We start from the raw sequence: 20,201 nt of genomic DNA on the forward strand, positions 1-20,201 counted from the left end.
TCTCAGCTGACCTCAGAACAATGTTCAAAAAGGGAATGGGTTTGACTTACACCAGCTCAGCACCAGAACACACTCCAGGGTGTTGGTGTGCTCCAAAAATCTACATGACATGATGTGACTGGATGGTGAGACCAGGAAAGTTCATGTTAGGTGTCATCGGAACAATTCCTGGATTTTTCATTGTTAGGACGTTAGTCCTGCTCTGACTACGCATCCTCTGGAGGAAGAAGGACGCCCACATTTAGATCTTCAACGATAACCCGGCAGCTGGATTTTCACTCACAGCAACTCCCCCTAGCGTGGTGTAAGCGGCTATGTGTGAAAAACTCTATGGCTGCTGGAGCAACGTATCCCCTTGTTCCACCCCTCTTCTCCCCAGCTACGCCCTGTGTTCTGCTCAGGTCAACCCACGTTTCTCATCACACCACCACTGACATCTCACGCCTTGCAGACGTTGCACTTCCCCCATCATCTGGAGCAGCTCTCCTTGTTCTGGCCAGCCTGTGACCCTTCTACTCATTTTGCCTCCAACCTGCATCTAAGACCTGCCTCCTTCTCCTGCCTCCCTAAAGACATTGCCAGCTAAAGGGAACCTGAATCGTAAAAATTACACTGTAGAAGGGGCCATCGGTGGTGCACGTGCATCATTTGTGGCCATTTTGGATTGTCATAGTATATATTGTTGCAGCGCCTCTCTTAGCCACTCCCCCTTTTCCTCACCACGCATGCATTCTCAGGGCTCACCGCACAGTTTGGTCCGATAACCATCCCGCGTCACAGTTGTCAAAGCCATCTTCGAAGGCCGCTTGTAGCTGCTCAGGGGAAGCGATGACGGCAGAGTTCTCAAGACACGCCTGTTCCGCCTCTTGGAAAGACAGGGCATAGCGGTTGCTGCTGGCTCGATAGTGGAACACCAGACCTAGGGAGAAAACGTCAGCATTACCATAACATCGACCATCCATTATATTCAAAATCTTATAGAAGCAGAAGATAAAACTTGAGGTGCAGAGTTGTACCAAATGTAGAAAATAGACCAACTAAAAAAAGCTAAATAATTGCCACAAACTAGAAGCAACCTGTTGGAAACAAAAGAAAATCCTAACTTCACCACAAACTTGCACAGAATACTATCAGATCATTTTAAACACAAAATAGAACTATTTTCTAATAAGATATGAGGTATAGTAAACTGTCAGAGAACTTTTCAATGTTGTGAAACTATCCATCAATCCAGAGTGTAAAACCCAATCCATGGATGTAAAAACTGGACCCGCCATCAATATGAACTACATGCCCAAAGGACACCGCTCTATCGCCTGCATTCAGAGTAGCAACACGTTTGCGTTCACCAGACGACAACAGAAGATGTGATCCCTGCTCCTTACAGGCCTTGAACCTGGAAAGGTGCTTGTAGCCTGTTCCCTCATTAGTGCAGTGGCACACTGAGACACACTGGCTACACATGTGACCACACTTATCAGCAGTGGTCCTTGGAACCCCTGGCATCACACCCTGCTCATAAAAAACAACCAATTCCTTACAGAAGCAAACAACTAAAAGCCCACAAAAGGCTTCCTTTGGAACTCAAAAATTCTAGAAAGAATGGCTCCCCGTGGTTGCATAATCCTTCCCTGCCTTGAATCCAGCCCGGTTGCTACACCTTACTGACGCAACTACGAGCGGTCCCATCTGCTCTTTTTAAGGTATTGAAGACTCAGTCTCCTTTCACTAGTTCAATAACCACACCATTTAGTGTGTCAACCATTCTTCCTTCCTTATTTTAAGGATAATCCCACCATCGTGCCATCCGTTGGCCATTCGAAGATTGAGCACCACTGCTCACGCCCAGCGCCAGCACGACGACGCCTCATACACTACTACCTCACTGAAGGTTAGCCACCAAGCAATGCTTCGCACTCAATACATTCGATCACCAAAATGGTCCGGCATGCAATCCACAAGGACGCCGTCGCCCTATTCACCCCCTCACAACTGCTACCGCGTTATTTCACAAGATCGTACGCTACTACCTCACTGAAGGTTAGCCACCAAGCAATGCTTCGCACTCAATACATTCGATCACCAAAATGGTCCGGCATGCAATCCACAAGGACGCCGTCGCCCTATTCACCCCCTCACAACTGCTACCGCGTTATTTCACAAGATCGTACGCTACTACCTCACTGAAGTTTAGCCACCAAGCAACGCCTCGCACTCAATACATTCGATCACTTCAAATGGTCCGGCATGCAATTCACAAGGACGCCGTCGCCCTCGCCCTCTTCATCCTCTCACAACCGCTACCGCGTTATCTCACAGGACCGTCTAAATATGTCCTATATTCTCACCATGGATTTCTCACCTATTCATGGCCAGCTAACTTTTTATCCTTCCGCGCCTCAACCATCGCCAAACGCTCACTTTTTGTTCACTAAGTGCATTGTCTTGCTCACTGTCAATTAAACAACAGTCAGTGCATGTGGCACGTTGTCATTCTAGGACCTCACAATTGTTTTTGTACAATTCCTATGAATACTGACATGTTTCCTTTCCCTATTTTAATGGTGAACTTTTTCTTATCTCCTTCTTCACCCTTGTTCATTCCAACAGGCGTATAAATTCATATCAGGCAACATTTTGTAATTTGTAGTCCTGAAGATGATCCCACTGTATTAGGAGCTAGGGATCGAAACGTCGACTTTCCATGACAGTACCACAATGTATCCAATGTAAAAATGTATTGTGGTTTCTGTTGGTCTGAGCTTACTTGAGTTCTTTATTGTATTGTAAGCCACCCTGTTTGCTCCCAAAGTTTTTGCCTGCTACTTTTTTCTTCTTCTCATTTCCTTTGTTAAAACACGGTACAGGATTGTGCCCTTGTTTCATTGCTTTCGTGCTCTTTATCTTGTTTCAAACCTTTTTGCAAATTTCAAAATAAATGTTCCTCTGTCCGGCTGGACACAGGATGAATGCACATAGGTCTTATCTAAGTCTATGTTGAAATAGTTACATTATTCATGCTTAAGCTAGGGACCTTTGTTCTTTTATAATACATAAATACCCGAGGTCCACAAGCTACCTATATCGGGTTCCCTTGTTACTTATAGTGGTACCAACCAATTCCAAGCACACACAGGTTCATTGAATATTCTGGACATACGCCAGTCTGGATTCAGACCCAAACACCAGGTGGAAACTGCACTGGTAAATGTAGGATGCGCTCTTATTTTTATGAATGTAGTTTTTTTGTTTTTTAACTATCGGGCCAGCTAGTGTAGTGCTTGTTGAATCGCACCAGCGCTTAACCATGACTAATGATGGCGCTGTGGACATAGTAGTAGCATTCATCACATTCTGCTCAACTTCCCCCACCCTCACTGCAAACCCCAAATTGCGGAGACTATATCCTTCTCCACAACAACACAAAAACTTTCCCACATTAACAAGAGACGTAAGCGAAGCCCACCTTGGGCAGTGCATGCCGTACTCACTGCCTACTTGCAGGCTGCTTCGGTGGCTGTGAACGTCGATTGCCCAGGCTGGACAACCACACAAGTGTGGATTCTATACATGTGACTAACGAACTGGGGATGTGATATGCCGTCCCACCCGGAGTGAACTCTGGTGACCTCAACCTACAGCACTTAGAACATGGTCCTCAAATCTTAGCCGTGTCTCTAAGGTCATGGACAGTGCAACATTGCACCGAGCTGGAAAGGACGCGGTCCATGAACCAGGTTCAATCCTTTTCAGCCTGGGTAGACCATCCCTCTCCACTCTACTCTGCTCTGCCCTGCTCTCAGTACAAGAATGAGCAGAATGCCATTTCAAGGTACTCGTCGGCTGCTGTCACTTCCCATTCCATGTGAACCCGAGACGAGCTGGGTAGGACACTCTGTATTCCACATTCATGGACTGCAAATTTTCTTTATGCTATGGATGAATCTTTTACCTCCTGGCCGGCAACTATAAAGTCTAGGAATAGCAAAATGGGTGATCCTGAATTCTGCAAATCGTGCCCCTACCCGGCCATCCGGAGCATTGTGTCGCGGTCCCTATAATTTAGAAGTCTCGTAATGATTGACCAGGCGGACACCAGACACAGGTGCCACACTCAGGAACATACGGGATGGGCATTATCAAGAACCGTGCCTGCCTGGGAGATGAAGCGTGGTATTATCAATGGAAGCCAACAGGGCAAAACCGCAGCCCCAACAGAACAGCCTACCAACCTCTGGGCACTGCTGCCATCTATCAGCAGCTCTCAGGGTCACTTCCGGGGGGCAGCTGTGCAAAGATGGTGGTTTAGTGACCACGGTCCACTCTAAGGGCACACCGGTCTCCTTTCAACAAGTCGGCCTATCTCTTGGTTCATTGTTGTAATCCAGGCTTTATTTTTATAAACTGGTCTTTGCACCTGCTTACTAAGCTATTATTACCACTTTTTAAATAAATGGTTTGAATTGATTGGCTGCCATATTTATAAACTTGTACAAAAATCTATGAACTTGCTAAGCTGACCTCTTCTACAAAATATATAGTGGTATGTATTTCCTACCTATAATTTCAGTTTGCCAACATGATCGCTTACTAAAGAGGCTTCCGCAGTGACCTCAATGTATGTTGAATAATTGTTGTGCCGCGACTGAAACGAGTGCGCCTTCACCAGCCTGCCCAAGATCAAAGAATCCGCGGCGTCTTAGGTACATTTCAGAGGTCTACTACAGAGTCACCACTTTCAGTAGAGGAAACCCCATCTTCACCATGATTCAGGACGCAGCAGTATAATCCTACACTGCTTGTGACGTTTACCAAAGTTTGTGCATCCACCATAACTTACCCGATGAGTGACGACAGTTCAACACAGGATCTCTGTCACCGGAGCAGCAGCTGACACTCAACCGCGTGAAGATTCTTGACGCGCCAATGGAGAGTCCTGAATAAAGACTATCTCAGGAGATGAACTGGCTTCCTACCACTGCTTGGGCCATCCATCGATACCTTTGGACTGAAGAAGGGTCTGGTTCGCCAAAACAGCTTCAGGCCGTGGGCCTCAGACCTACTTTGAACTCACTGGAGTTTTTAGAGTTAAAGGGGCCATCCGCTGAAGGATGCACAATAGGTCTCAAAACCCAACCAGACGTCATCAAACAAAGGAGTATTCTAGAACGCCTACTGTCGGTGACTGTGAGTGACGTCGCGCGGGTAAAGAGGCCTTTCTTCTGTAAGGTACGTGACCCCTTTAAGATATAGTCTCAACAGCATCCAAAGAGTAGAATATTCTAATCTTTGTTGGAGTGCGACACACTCAACAAACCCCCCCAAACTCTTCAATTACCAGGGCGTTCATTGTCAGATGGTCGCTCCGAGAACTTGTTGTGTTTTTTAAAAATATTTTTTGTTCCACTATCTATGTTCCCTAGTCAAAAGCCAAGTGGACTAAAGTACTCTTTATTTTGATGTGTGTAATACAAAGAAAGATAAGAAATGTTTAAAGAAGAACATTTTAGGGGCTTTTGAGCAGAGCATTGGGTTGCTGTCAGAGGGCAGGCGATACCTGCGGTGAAATCCCAGCTGTGACCCTGAGTGTCGGTGTCACCCTGGGCACGGAGGGTATCACATCTCATCACATCATTGTGTGACAGGACTGGGCCATTGGACGCCCTGCGGATCATGTCCATCACCGCTCGCTCATTCACCCATCCAACCGCGCTGGGGGCCCTTCTCGCTGTCACAACTCATCCGGTTACTAATCTCCTGGTGCCCCCAAAATGTAATGCTATCTGGGATTAGGTGTCTGGGGGGGGGGGATGTAGCAGCCGCTGGGGACCAGACGTGAGCGAGGGCGCCCTGGGAAGAGAGACCTATGGGCAGCAGGTCAACGCTTCAGGGATGAGCTGGTCTAGGATCCTCCGAGCAGGCCGGCCTTGGCACGGTCATCGATTGCGGGGGTGCGCAAACTGTGACCCCCCCAGGCAGGGCCTTCAGAAGGAAGGGTGGTCATCACTCCCCAGGCCGCGCGCTTTTCCAGGACCCCGCGGTCGTGGTACGTTTATAATCAGGGTCTCTGGAATCATACAACCAGGGAGGTCCAATATACGTGTCAAGACAAGGCACATTTTGGGCAGTAATGTGGCACTATTTGTGGCAGCATTTCTAATTAGCTTCTTCTTGTTACACTATCTGGGTAAAGTTACACCTCACTGGTTTCAGTTTAACACCAACACCAGACAACCAGCAACTGAAAGATGACCAGCTAAGTTGGCAACGTGTCTCTCTTTGAGCAGCAACACGCGCAACGCCGTTTTTGAAAACTTGTGATCGATTTGAACTCGAAGTAAACATGTTTGAGTTCAAAGCTGCAAAAATATGCAGGACAGGACGGATTGCGTGGCAAGAGCGGCAAACGTCACCACGTCCTACCAGCAGACCCGGTTCTTAGAGGGTGGGCCAGGCCCACCCAAATATGAGCCTGGCCCACCCAAACATGAGCCTCGGCCCACCCAAACATGAGCCTCGGCCCACCCAAACATGAGCCTCGGCCCTCGCAGTAAATCTGCCACCGATGTACAACAACAATAAAAACAGTTCAGATAACTGGTGATTTACGATCCTGCTGCAGAGCAACCATTTGTCTGTTGGTAGTTTTTAAATGCAGATAAACTGAATTTTATGGGAATAGCTCAGTGAGTTACTACCTCTGTCACAGATATCCTTGTGTTACTTGCAGTTCAGAAGTTACTATCATAACATAGGACAGTGACCTATGAACTGTCATCAAATAACTGTATACAAACTTCACTTTTTTGTGTTGTGAAATAGTTAGAACTTCTCCATTCTTTCATTATTCTAATGTTACTAAAAAGAGTTTGTTTGGGCAGTTATACATTTTTATAAGTAAAGCCAACCCCCAACCACGGAGTACTCTTTAAATTAGGGGTGGGCGGAATTTGCGAAACCCACTTTCGCAAATTATCGTGAAAATGTTTAAAATTATCGCAAACAAGCGGAAATATCGCGACGATGCGGAAGTTTTTTTCCCGCATGTTCGCGAGATTTTCTGCATGGTTGCGGGTCGCCAACGTACCCATCTGGTTGCTCGCGGGCGTGGCCATCTTGTTTTGAGTTGTCTCGCGGTGCATGATCGCGAAAAGAAAGACGTGATCGCGCGATGCATGACGTCACTGCGGGCGCGAACTGTCGCGAGACAGCGCAAATGGCTAAAAACAATACAACATCTCATGGAGAACGCGACTGGATCAAGAAAACTTGTCGGCGAACGCAGGGATTCAGGTAAGGCGATCGCGCGCGCGCGCGAGAATCTATTATTTAACAGCGCGAGCAAGAAACAAATTATCGCCAAGCTGCGGAAAGCGGAAATTTTGACATTTTCGCACTCTCCGCGGAACGTGAAAATGTCAAATTATCGCAATTTCCGCGAACGGAACGAAATTTTAGCCTAGGCCTACTTTAAATCCTGAGTTTGTGCTTCTCCAGACCAAACCCCCGTAAAATATATTGCCCACCAGTATGGATGACGTGATTTCTACACCTTGTAATCCTCATTGGCTTATGTGACATTCCACGTAAACTGATTTATTGTCTCTGTGTAATGTGTGCTGTAATGTAAAGTACTGTGACACCCTTCACTCATGTGAGTAGCGCTATACAAGGAATGGAATGGATATGAGAGAGGGGCAACGGAGAGATGAGGGGCACTAGTGGAGGGTGGCAGTGAGGGAATCCCAGGAAGAGGTGATGGGGTGGGGGGGAGCTACGGAGAGATGAAGGGCGAGAGTGGCAGTGAGGGAGTCAGAGGAGGAGGTCACGGGGTGGGGGGAACTACAGAGAGCTGAGGGGCACTGGTAGAGGGTGGCAGTGAGGGAAGCAGAGGAGGAGGTCATGAGGTGAGAACTACAGAGAGATGAGGGGCACTGGTGGAGGGTGGCAGTGAGGGAATCCGAGGAGGTGGTCACGGGGTGGAGGGGAACTACAGAGAGATGAGGGGCACTGGTGGAAGGTGGCAGTGAGGAAATCTGAGGAGGTGGTCATGGGTGGGGGAGCTATAGAGAAATGAGGGGCACTAGTGTAGGGTGGCAGTGAGGGAAGCCGAAGACGAGGTAATGGGGTGGGGGAACTACAGAGAGATGAGGGGCACTAGTGGAGGGTGGCAGTGAGGAAGTCCGAGGAAGTGGTCACGGGGTGGAGGGGAACTACGGAGAGCTGAGGAGCGCTGGTGGAGGGTTGCAGTAAGGGAATCTGAGGAGGTGGTCATGGGGTGTGGGGCTATGGAGAAATGAGGGGCACTAGTGGAGGGTGGCAGTGAGGGAAGCCAAAGAGGAGGTCATGAGGTGGGGGGAACTACAGAGCGATGAGGGGCACTAGTGGAGGGTGGCAGTGAGGGAATCTGAAGAGGAGGTCATGGGGTGGGGGGAACTACTGAGAGATGAGGGGCACTGGTGGAGGGTGGCAGTGAGGGAATCTGAGGAGGAGGTCATGGGGTGGGGGAAATACAGAGAGATGAGGGGCACTGGTGGAGGGTGGCAGTGAGGAAATCCGAGGAGGTCATGGGGTGGGGGGGAAACTACAGACAGATATGGGGCGCTGGTGGAGGGAGCAGTGAGGGAATCTGAGGTGGAGTTCATGGGGTGAGGGGGCTACAGAGAAATGAGAGGCACTAGTGGAGGATGGCAGTGAGGGAATCCGATGAGGAGGTCATGGGGTGGGGGGAACTACAGAGAGATGAGGGGCGCTGGTGGAGGGAGCAGTGAGGGAATCTGAGGAGGTGGTCATGGGGTGGGGGGCTACAGAGAAATGAGGGACACTAGTGTAGGGTGGCAGTGAGGATATCCGAGGACGAGGTAATGGGGTGGGGGAACTACAGAGAGATGAGGGGCACTAGTGGAGGGTTGCAGTAAGGGAATCTGAGGAGGTGGTCATGGGGTGTGGGGCTATGGAGAAATGAGGGGCACTAGTGGAGGGTGGCAGTGAGGGAAGCCGAGGAGGAGGTCATGGGGTGGGGGGGAACTACAAAGAGATGAGGGGCAGTAGTGGAGGGTGGTAGTGAGGGAATCCGATGAGGGTGTCACGGGGTGGGGGAACTACGGAGCGGTGAGGGGTGCTGGTGGAGGGTGGCAGTGAGGGAATCTAATGAGGAGGTCATGAGGTGGGGGGAACTACAGAGCGATGAGGGGCACTAGTGGAGGGTGGCAGTGAGGGAATTTGAAGAGGAGGTCATGGGGTGGGGGAGCTAAAGAGAAATGAGAGGCACTAGTGGAGGATGGCAGTGAGGGAAGCCGAGGAGGAGGTCATGGGGTGGGGGGGGGGAACTACAGAGAGATGAGGGGCACTAGTGGAGGGTGGCAGTGAGGGAATCCGATGAGGAGGTCATGGGGTGGGGGGAACTACAGAGAGATGAGGGGCGCTGGTGGAGGGAGCAGTGAGGGAATCTGAGGAGGATGTCATGGGGTGGTGGGCTACAGAGAAATGAGGGGCACTAGTGGAGGATGGCAGTGAGGGAAACCGAGGAGGAGGTCATGGGGTGGGGGGGAACTACAAAGAGATGAGGGGCAGTAGTGGAGGGTGGTAGTGAGGGAATCCGATGAGGGTGTCACGGGGTGGGGAACTACGGAGCGGTGAGGGGTGCTGGTGGAGGGTGGCAGTGAGGGAATCTAATGAGGGGGTCATGGGGTGGGGGGAACTACAGAGAGCTGAGGGGCGCTGGTGGAGGGTGGCAGTTAGGGAATCCGAGAGGAGGTCATGGGGTGGGGTGACTACGGAGCGATGAGGGGCACTGCTGGAGGGTGGCAGTGAGGGAATCTGAGGAAGAGGTCATGGGGTGTGGGGGAGCTACGGAGAGATGAGGGGCACTGGTGGAGGGTGGTAGTTAGGGTGTCTGAGGAGGAGGCCATGAGGGGGAGTGGCTACGGAGAGATGAAGGGCACTGTTGGAGGGTAGTTGTTAAGTTTTCTACAGAGAATGAGGTCAAAAAGACTTTTGCACCAGCACTAAAGCCGGCCCTGTCATGGCCTTTCTGTTTTAGTTTATTTAATTTACAGTCAGGTGATTAGGGCAACTGTGGAGCATACTTTAACATGCATGCTGATTACTTTTCCTGCTATATTCAATGTTTCAAGTTTGAAGGTGATTTTACTATTGTTTTTTACTGGGAATAATGAAAGTGGAACCGCGTGGTGGCTGATATGGGGCTGGGGCCCAAGGTCAGCTGTGAGATAAGATGCACTGGAGAGGGGTGGTAGAATAGGGGATAATCAAGCCTGTAAGGGATTGCGCTACAGGGTCCGGGGTCAGGTGGAGGTAGTAATGAAGAGGGTTTCTCCCTGAAGACTCGCACAGAGGGAGCCAGAGTACGGTCACTTGCCGGAGACTCCCACCTTAGAAACCTCCTCTTCCCATCAAAGGGACATTACATGGAAGAAAAGCACTTTTTGAGAGTGATAACATTTAGAAAGAGACTTGGAAAAGAGTGTGTTTTACTGTGCCTTGTAAGACTAAGAAGAGATAAAAGGAAGGCCCAGAAGCAGGCCTGGCTAGATATACAAGTGATAAATCGGGCCAGCAGTGGCCCACCCGAATGTTCCTTTGGCCCACCCAAACAAAAATTCCTGGAGCCGGGCCTGCCTACCAGTAAGAAGATATCCACTGAAATTCTGATCAGGAAGTTGAGACGCATAAATGTCTTCATAATAACTTAAGTTATGACGGGAAGGAAGGAAATGAGTGTTCAAATATAACCTCCAGATGTGAAAAACATTCCTTGTTCGCGTCGGTCTCAAAATGCAATCTTGCAAATGTGCCTATCAAAGGATGCCTCTCAATTATCCTCAGTTGTAGATTTTATCGTCTCTCTTCCATCTGCCACGGCTTGTGTCACAGAACTGCATGTTCTCTGGTCCCAAGATTGCCCTTTTAAGGGCCTCATAACCAGTTGCTTGCAGCAGTAGCCGTGAGGGGAATAGAGGTCAGCCCGGTGCCCCCGTGCCAGAAATGACCAGGGACACCAAGGCAGCTGTGATGAATTAGACCCATGCACGTTGCCTCCGTCAGAGCTGCCTGCCACACCTATGCATTTTGACAAATGTATTTGGGCTCAAAAATGTACTTTAAAAACACCCTACTGCTTTTATTGTGACTGAGGGGCGCCCGAGGTGCTAAAGTACGAGTTACTTACCTTCGGTAATGATGTATCTGGTAGAGACGTTGTCTAGCCGCAGATTCCTTAACTTAGAATATCCCCAGGCGTCAAACTGGATCCGGAAAATTATTTGCAGCAGCACCTCTGCGCGTCATGGGACTGCGCCACATGACCCCGCCCTGATGTCGTCCACGTACGTGACATCAGCGAGGTCATATTAGTCCCATTTTCCCGTGAGACAATATTTCTGACAACTAACAAGGATATTCTGACATAAAACCTTCAATGATGGGTCGCCATGGAAGGGGTTTAAATATTCTTTGGCGGCACAGAACCCCTGGCGAGCGTGGTCACTTAAATTTGGCAAGAGCTACTAAACTTTTATTCATATTTGAGGTTTTTTTTTTGTGTGAACACAAAGCTGGGCAAGTGGCTTCAGGACAGGCAATCAGACGAAACGGGTTAAATGTAAGATGCCAAAGTCTAAAAACCTCTTTACCAGTCAGGCGGAGTGCAATTACCTCATGGAAATCACCTCCACCCAATTCTGAGTGACTTGGTTTTTCCACACCCACTTTCTCCAGTTGTGGAAGAACCAGACAAGATTTTACTAGGTGGTAATTCTGCACAGTAAAATGTCAGGAGGGTTTGCCTGTAGCAGCTGAGTTACCTTCCACGTTTCTTTTTACCCAAACCCTCACCCAGCAATGTGTGTGTATGTTATATGTGTGTGTGTGTGTCTATATATATATATATATATATATATATATATATATATATATAGACACACACATGTAGTGCATAATTAAACTGTGTATATAAAACATGCCAGAAACTTGATTGTAATTAATAAGCATGGTGCCTAAGAAAATTAACGAAATCATAAATCGTTTCTAAATCGCTTGTAATAATGTGACTGCCAGAGAGTTTTAATTATTGAGTTTTTACAGGTACAGTTGTCTATGTCCATCACAGTTTTATGTACCTGTGCACTTTAAAAATGTTTTACAAAATGGCGCCCGTTCTGAACAAGGCTGCAAAGGCGGCCGAAACGTGTCACGCCGTAGCCTAATAAAGAGTTGCTTCGAAAGATATCTCATGTGGTGCTCTCTTCTATGGATGTTACAAGAAGGATTGTGGTGATATATATATCTATATGTATCCTGCTCATAGGAAATACACTCTATCGAAGAAGTGTGGTGTGTCACAGGTGGACAGAATTTGGGGACTCAATTAGACAAGCATCATAGTCTGTAGTGTTAACAGGTCACAAAAGAAGCTTTGAGAGGGTGTTCATATAATGTTAAGATGTGTGTATAATATTTATAGAAGGTGACACTATTTGTGCCAAGATTATGGAGTTTAAAGAGAAAATGTTTCCTCCCCCTGGGTGCTGGGGAGTAGGTTGTTGAAAGACTATTCAGGTGACCCTGAACAATGGGGGGGCTGACTTGTAGAGAAATCCCCCCCCCAAAGTAGGTGGCTCAGAGTGGCCAATGGGCCTCATCACTAAAGTTTTCACCTCTAGCTGCCTTTCTTTCTACAGAGCTCTGTTGCTGTGTAAACATGCTACCCCCTCCTACCACAGAAACACCAAGTAAGTGCCACTGACTCCAAAATTATTTGTTCAAGGAAAATCAGGGAGGGCTGATAACCCAAGATACCACAGTATGCACTGAGCGTGAGACCAGACCACAGCACAGGCAGAGTGCGAGAATACACCACAGCACAGGCAGAGTGCAAGAATACACCACACGCAGAGTATGAGAATACACCACAGCAGAAGCAGAGTGCGAGAATATACCACGCACACTATGAGAATACACCACAGCACAGGCAGAGTGTGAGAATACACCACAGCACAGGCAGAGTGCAAGAATATACCACGCACACGCAGAGTATGAGAATACACCACAGTACACGCAGAGTGCAAGAATACACCACACGCAGAGTATGAGAATACACCACAGCACACACAGAGTATGAGAATACACCACAGCACAGGCAGAGTGCGAGAATATACCACGCACATGCAGAGTATGAGAATACACCACAGCACATGCAGAGTGCAAGAATACACCACACGCAGAGTATGAGAATACAGCACAAGCAGAGTGCGAGAATATACCACACACACACACAGAGTATGAGAATACAGCACAGCACACGCAGAGTGCAAGAATACACCACACGCAGAGTATGAGAATATGACACAGCACAAGCAGAGTGTGAGAATATACCACGCACACACAGAGTATGAGAATACACCACAGCATACGCAGCGTGTGAGAATACACCACAGCACACGCAGAGTGTGAGAATACACCACAACACATGCAGTGTGTGAGAATACACCACAGCACACGCAGTGTGTGAGAATACACCACAGCACAAGCAGTGTGTGAGAATACACCACAGCACACGTAGAGTGTGAGACTACACCACAGCACAAGCAGTGTGTAAGAATACACCACAGCACACGCAGAGTGTGAGAATATACCACAGCACACGCAAGAGTGTGAGAATACACCACAGCACAAGCAGTGTGTGAGAATACACCACAGCACAAGCAGTGTGTGAGAATACATCACAGCACACGCAGAGTGTGAGAATACACCACAGCACAAGCAGTGTGTGAGAATACACCACAGCACACGCAGAGTGTGAGAATACACAACAGCACACGCAGAGTGCACGAATACACCACAGCACACGCAGAGTGCAAGTATACACCACACGCAGAGTATGAGAATACACCACAGCACACACAGAGTATGAAAATACACCACAGCACACGCAGCGTGTGAGAATACACCACAGCACACGCAGAGTGTGAGAATACACCACAACACATGCAGAGTGTGAGAATACACCACAGCACACGCAGAGTGCACGAATACACCACAGCACACGCAGAGTGTGAGATATACCACTGCACATGTGTTAGAAGGTGGTTCTGACACTATGGGCCGCCCGGATTTTTTGATTTTTGAGCACCTAATTGTTGAGCTTTTACTGTGGGGGAGCCTCATAAGTTGGGACTCACCCACAGTGAACTCAGGATGTAAGAGACTGCATGGGGATTTTACTGGTGTTCCCCTGGCTTGACCAGGCCACTGCGCAGCAGCTGGAGTAAGGGACACCGGGCTGATTACATGCAGACACATGTGTACATGCGTGTGCACACGTGGACGGGCAGCTCAGGGGAGATTCCTAGCGTGTGCAGTCCAGGAGCAGCTACAAAGTGAATGGTGTGGCAGGACTTATGCAGTATTGGGTGGAATAGGCTTTATACACTGGAAACATGCCAGGGAAAGTCAGTGTGTCTTTCTGTGTTTTCACTTCATTATTTCCCTACGGGAATGTGGGGCCCATGGCTAAATTAACTTCCACAAGGCCTACAGTTTCCAGACATGCACTAAAGTCCATTGTATTGGAGGTGAAAATAAGTATTCTGCAGAGTCCAAAGTCATATTTGTACTGCTTTTGGGTCATCCAGAACTGTCATATTTCTGTGAGCCAGCCAGGACCGGACCCAGGCTGAGGGCTGACCTCAGCTGGATGGATTGATAACCTTTCTTCCACAAGCTAGGGGCCTCCTGTCCACGAAGAGAAGATGGGAGGGGATACAGGTTCATCAATTAGCAGCTGTCACTGGGTGCCAGGCACAAAGGCTGCACCAAGGAGGGAAGGCAGCGTGGGGGATGAGGCTTCAGACATGTGGCCAGAAACCCTGGACGACACCATTTTGAACAAGCTCAGAGGCTGGACAAGAAGGAGGGAGCAGGGGCAGGGACGTGATGTGTCGCTGTTTGATAGGACCAACAGAGACTTTATGCCAGCCCCCTACTCAACTTTTAAAAAGTGCTTGCACAGGAAGAGAAGGGCTCTCTGGGGTGTGGTCTGCTGAGGGTGAAGGTGCTGGAGCCTGGTGCAATGGGCAGTTGGAAGGAGAGACCCCCTGACTGCCCCCAGGACCCTATCAGCACCAGAAGAAGATCCCAGGACTGGTGCACCGAAGCAGGGGCCTGTGCGCAGGGAGAACAGAGTCCCAGAAGTAGAGCCTGGCGAGAGGCTGGCGCAGGGAGCCAGTAAAGACAGCACCCTGCTGAATCAGAGACCCTGAGGGAAGAGGAGAGTGTTCCCAGTGGCGGGGGCTGGTGAGTCCCAGAAGGAGAGCCTGGCGAGAGGCTGGCGCAGGGAGCCAGGGAAGACAGCACCCTGCTGAATCAGAGACCCTGAGGGAAGAGGAGAGTGTTCCCAGTGGCGGGGGCTGGTAAAGAGGAGCATGAAGTGCCCCATAATGCCTCGCCAGGAATTTGGAAATCTGCTGTTTTGGTGCTTTGTGGCCCCCAGAGGAGAGGGGCCACCCTCACTTGTGAAAAGGTGCTGGGGGAGCGGCTGGGGGAGCACAGTATTCCCCCCCCCCCCCCCCCCCCCCCAGCACGAAGAAATCTGCCATTTTTGTGCCTGGTGGCCTCCAGAGGAGGGGGTCAACCTCATCTGTGAAAAGGGGTGCAGGGGGGGCGGCAGGAGCACCGCAGTCTCCCCCAGCATAAAGAAGAACAGTCCAACCCTCAGTTTCACGGGGCATCTGAAAGAATAACCCCTCAAGGGCTCAGCAGAAGGGCTGAGTTGGGGCTGTCTGGAGAAGGGCATCCCCTGGAGGTGAAGTGGTGTAATTGCACCGAAATGCATTTACTATTGGTTATTTCTTTTTAGGTGGACTGAAAGTCACATGTGTAAAGTGAAGTACCTGTGTAAGGTGATGTTAAGCTAAATGGAGTTATGTTGCTGGACCCTCCTGCTAGGGGGTCTGGCTGTATTTACGTAATCCCATGCTTTTGTGATTCCTTTTAAAGTGAAGAGGCACACTGCAGGAGAAGTGTAGTTGACAGGAGTACTTCTTTTTAAGGGACTGTAAGTCACATGTGTAAGGAGATGTCATAGGCCAAGTGGGGCTATGTGGCCAGACAGTCCTGCTAGGGTGTCTGGCTGTATATGCGCAATCCTGTGATTTCATCTGTGATGCCCTTAGGGGCTGTAATTGCAATGCATTCAAATGATCAACCAAGGTGATGAGTACTGTCATTCTAAAGTGTGCGTAAACATGGATTCTTGCTGCTGCGCTTAGGTGAAGACCCCAGACTGCTAGCCCTTAAGATATAGAGGTGCATACTTTATGGTCAGTAGGAGATGCTCAGTCAGGGTCATGTGTCACCAAGGCAGGTTTACCCCTTTTTAATGCTTATTGAGGTAATGGGGTGGGTCGCCACTGGGATGGTGCCAGTGCGCAGGGCCCTCGCTCCAGGTTATGTTCAACTAACTGCATTGGGGGCAAGTTGATGTGCATACATGGGAGTGGTGGTACTAGACCCCACCCCCCCCTGCGGGAGGGGTGGAGATGTTATGCAATGTCACAAGGTAATTCCAACAGCTTATGTATATTTGTAAATTGGTGCATAGTATTGAGTGGTGTGTGTGTTTAATAAATGTACTCTTACTTTTATAAAGCAAAGTACAGACTGGACAATCAATTATTGAGTGTTATTTTTGTGCACCTGCAAATGGCGATTACTAGCCCACACCACCTCCCTTGAGTAAGCCTCAGACTGCTCTGCAACGTTACCCTCTGAGAGTCAGGCGCTACAATTGGGTGTTTGGTTCCCAGTGAAGGACAAATGTAGTCATGTTATTTGTGCAGGCCTCACAGATGCTGCCTCGTTTTCCAACAACATGAGTAGTCCAAGACTACACAAAAGCATGGGTGGCACAAGAGGCTACAGCACAGGCAGAGTACAAGATTACACAACAGAAGATATGAAGCACCAAAGACTAGGCCCAAGCACACAGTGACCCTGACACTACACAACAACACAAGTGGAGTGCGAGAATACACCACAGTTCAACGGGAGCACATGCGGCTCGAGCAAATACAGCACAATACAGGCACTGCATGTTACTACACAACAGCACATGATGAATGGAAGAGTACACCACTGCGTACACAGAGCATGAGACTACACAACCGCACACATGGAGTACAAGTCTATACCACAGCACAGACGAGGCACAAGACTACACAACAGCAAAACTACAGTGTGAGTCGGCACCACTGAGTACAGGGAGCACAAGAATTCCCCACAACACACACAGAGCACAAGAGGAGACTATCGCAGAACTTTAGAATACACCGTAGTACATGCAGCGTCTGATACTACACATAGCACGTGTGCCGTGTGATACCACACAACAGCACAAGTCTCGTGTGATACTATGCATCAGCACGTGTGATACTACACAACAGCACGTGTGGCGTGTGATACTACGCAGCAGCACGTGTGGCGTGTGATACTACACAACAGCACGTGTGGCGTGTGATACTACGCAACAGCACGTGTGGCATGTGATACTACGCAACAGCACGTGTGGCATGTGATACTACGCAGCAGCACGTGTGGCGTGTGATACTACGCACCAGCCCATGTGGCGTGTGACACTACACAACAGCACGTGTGGCGTGTGACACTACACAACAGCATGTGTGGCGTGTGACACTAAACAACAGCACGTGTGGCGTGTGACACTACACAACAGCACATGAGGAGTGTGATACTACACAACGGCACATGAAGTGTGGGAATCTTCACAACGGCACATGTGGTGTGGAGTGTGTGGCTACACCACTGCGTAGTCAGAATGTGAGACTGCACCACAGCACACAGGGAGTACAAGATACAAGAGCACAGCACAGGCCGAGCGGCAGATATTAATAAATATTTTGATTGAATTCTTGGCGATAATTGTGTTTCAGGTTCTTGTTTCTCTGCTTGTTAACTCATCACGGAAATCACATTATTCAATATTAGCGAAAACATCCCCTCTGAACTATGACTAACGTATTCATTCTTCCTCGTCGCCCTCGTCTGCGGGTCTTGTTATTTTGATATATTCTCATGAACGTGAAGGTCTTAATTCAGAATCGTTTGTGGACGCGTGAGTGGAGCTAAGGGGCACAATATATAGAATTATAGCTGGGCAACAGCGAATCACGGGGATGTTTTTCACCGAGGGGTTCTTAGTGACGTCAAATAGACCTTGAGAGTGAAGCTTGAGTTACCTATGATGTCATGTATGGCCCCCAGATCACCCTTCCCTAAATCGGGGTACAGGGGTAATAGGGTAACCCATACATCCACACAGCAATGACCAAGCAGCCTGGAATTCCTTCAACAGGTTGCAACTTTGGGGGAAAACTTCTGTTTCCCACTTTATATACATCATGACACTGAAGAACAAGATTTAGAATCCGGTATTCACAATTGTGGTGCTCAGGGGGAGTCATACGTAACAAAGTACTTCACAGGTAGCGGTGCTGAGACCCGGAGTCACACAATGAGCATCTGTGGGCACCTCTGTGGGCACCTCTGTGGGCAATCGGGAGTACCGTGGACTGTCCGCAGGTAGAAGTTCAGGGACAGGAGCAGCGAAAGGGACATTAGAGGTAAGGGTCGCTCTGCAAAATACAGGAAAACCCCCAAACTTGTACATTTGTTGACATTTGCAAATATTTTACTGGTTTTCACCATGAAAAATTATACCTGAGCGGCTAGTTCAAGGAGTGTAGTACACAGCACTTACTCCCTCAACCTGTAGGTACAAATGTCCCAGCACCCCGATATTATATAGGGGCGTAATAGGTTCTCCTACCAGAAAATGAAAACACAAAAATGCAGGCAGTCGGCAGCAGTGTGCATCGACATGTATGGAAATATATGGCTTGCACCGATATGCATGCAAAGTTCAAGGGAACTTTAAGATTCCTTAACCAATGAGAAATCTGCCCAATTTTTTTTTTTGATTTACAAAGCATGCTTTTTTTTTACTTTTAAAAAATATGAGAATTGTGCGGCAAGTGCAAAACGTATTTTCGTTTTTAACCTATGGAGGTTTGTCAATATAATGCATTTTACTAAGAGTAGATTTAAAAGTTTTACGTTTATGATAGCTTTACTGAACATTCTCTAGGGCCTCATTATTGTGAGAAAATTGCCCGTCAGTGAAGTTATGCCTCTGCAGCGGAATGCTTGTTGGGAGCAGCCAGGGTTTCTTTCACTCGCCCAGTCACCTGCCTCCTTCCCTGCTTACCACAGACCCCATGCTTACATAATGAGGTTCGTTCTGTTCATCCAAGGACCACCATTCTCCTTCAGAGGAGGAGAGGCGTGGCGGCCACAACCCATCAGACCTCTCCTTCACCAGGCTTTCCAACAGACCCCCTTAATGTCCCAATTTCTCCTGAATTCGGGCTGAAGAATTAGCTTGGACTGGAATCCAAATTGAGCCCTGGAACAAATGTTCAAACCAGCCATACACACTGCAGGGGGCCACAGCTAGAAGGGGCCATGGGTGCTTTCAAGGGTGGGGTCTCTGAGAGCAGACCCAGAGCCTGCAACCACTGGGAAAATGCCAGGGTGGTAGAAAGGCCAAGCCGGCCCTGGGGAACACCGGCAGCTTGACAACTTCCAAAATATTACCACCACTGACACCCGCGCTTTGCACTCCTAAGCTGGTCGCAGAAACCTTTGCTTATTAAAAGCAATCCTCTGCTTTGCAGGGCTACCTTCGGCTGTGCACTTTCGAGTAATGGGTGTTCCCAGGGTTCACACACAAATGGTCGGGACCCAATTGTACATTGGGCTGTGCTGGGCGTTGTAAGGTTTGTTTTATTTTTTTAAAACAATGTGTTGTGTGGGTCAGTCCTTAATTTGTATTAAAAAAAACGAGGAGCCAGGGCCCTCGTCAGGAGGCCACTGCAGCCTGCACCGCCCATGGCCCCTGCCAGTGCTGCCAACGACAATACAAACACACCGATGACAATACAAACACACCAACTAGCCATTGCACTATTTCAGGCCCCCAAAGCTATAAGATTGGCTTGGATGGTAGGTATTAGTTATTTTTAGCATACAATAAATTAAAAAACAACGTATGCTCATTTCTAAATAAAACAAACAGCACCACCATGTGGTAAACCGTTATAGGT

General features: G+C 48.7%; 1 protein-coding gene across 3 annotated transcripts in view; it reads right to left on the reverse strand.

Annotated features, from left to right (window-relative positions):
- Positions 1–20,201, reverse strand: part of NCAN (neurocan) — a 359,920-nt gene that overhangs the window by 169,336 nt on the left and 170,383 nt on the right. For all 3 annotated transcript variants that reach the window (XM_085638464.1, XM_085638463.1, XM_085638465.1), the window contains exon 4: positions 745–919. In XM_085638464.1, coding sequence (XP_085494590.1) covers positions 745–919 — 175 coding nt within the window. The remainder of the gene's footprint in view (positions 1–744; positions 920–20,201) is intronic.

The sequence above is a fragment of the Triturus cristatus genome, chromosome 12 (genome assembly GCF_964204655.1).
Source record: "Triturus cristatus chromosome 12, aTriCri1.1, whole genome shotgun sequence".
NCBI classification, from domain to species: Eukaryota; Metazoa; Chordata; class Amphibia; order Caudata; family Salamandridae; genus Triturus; species Triturus cristatus.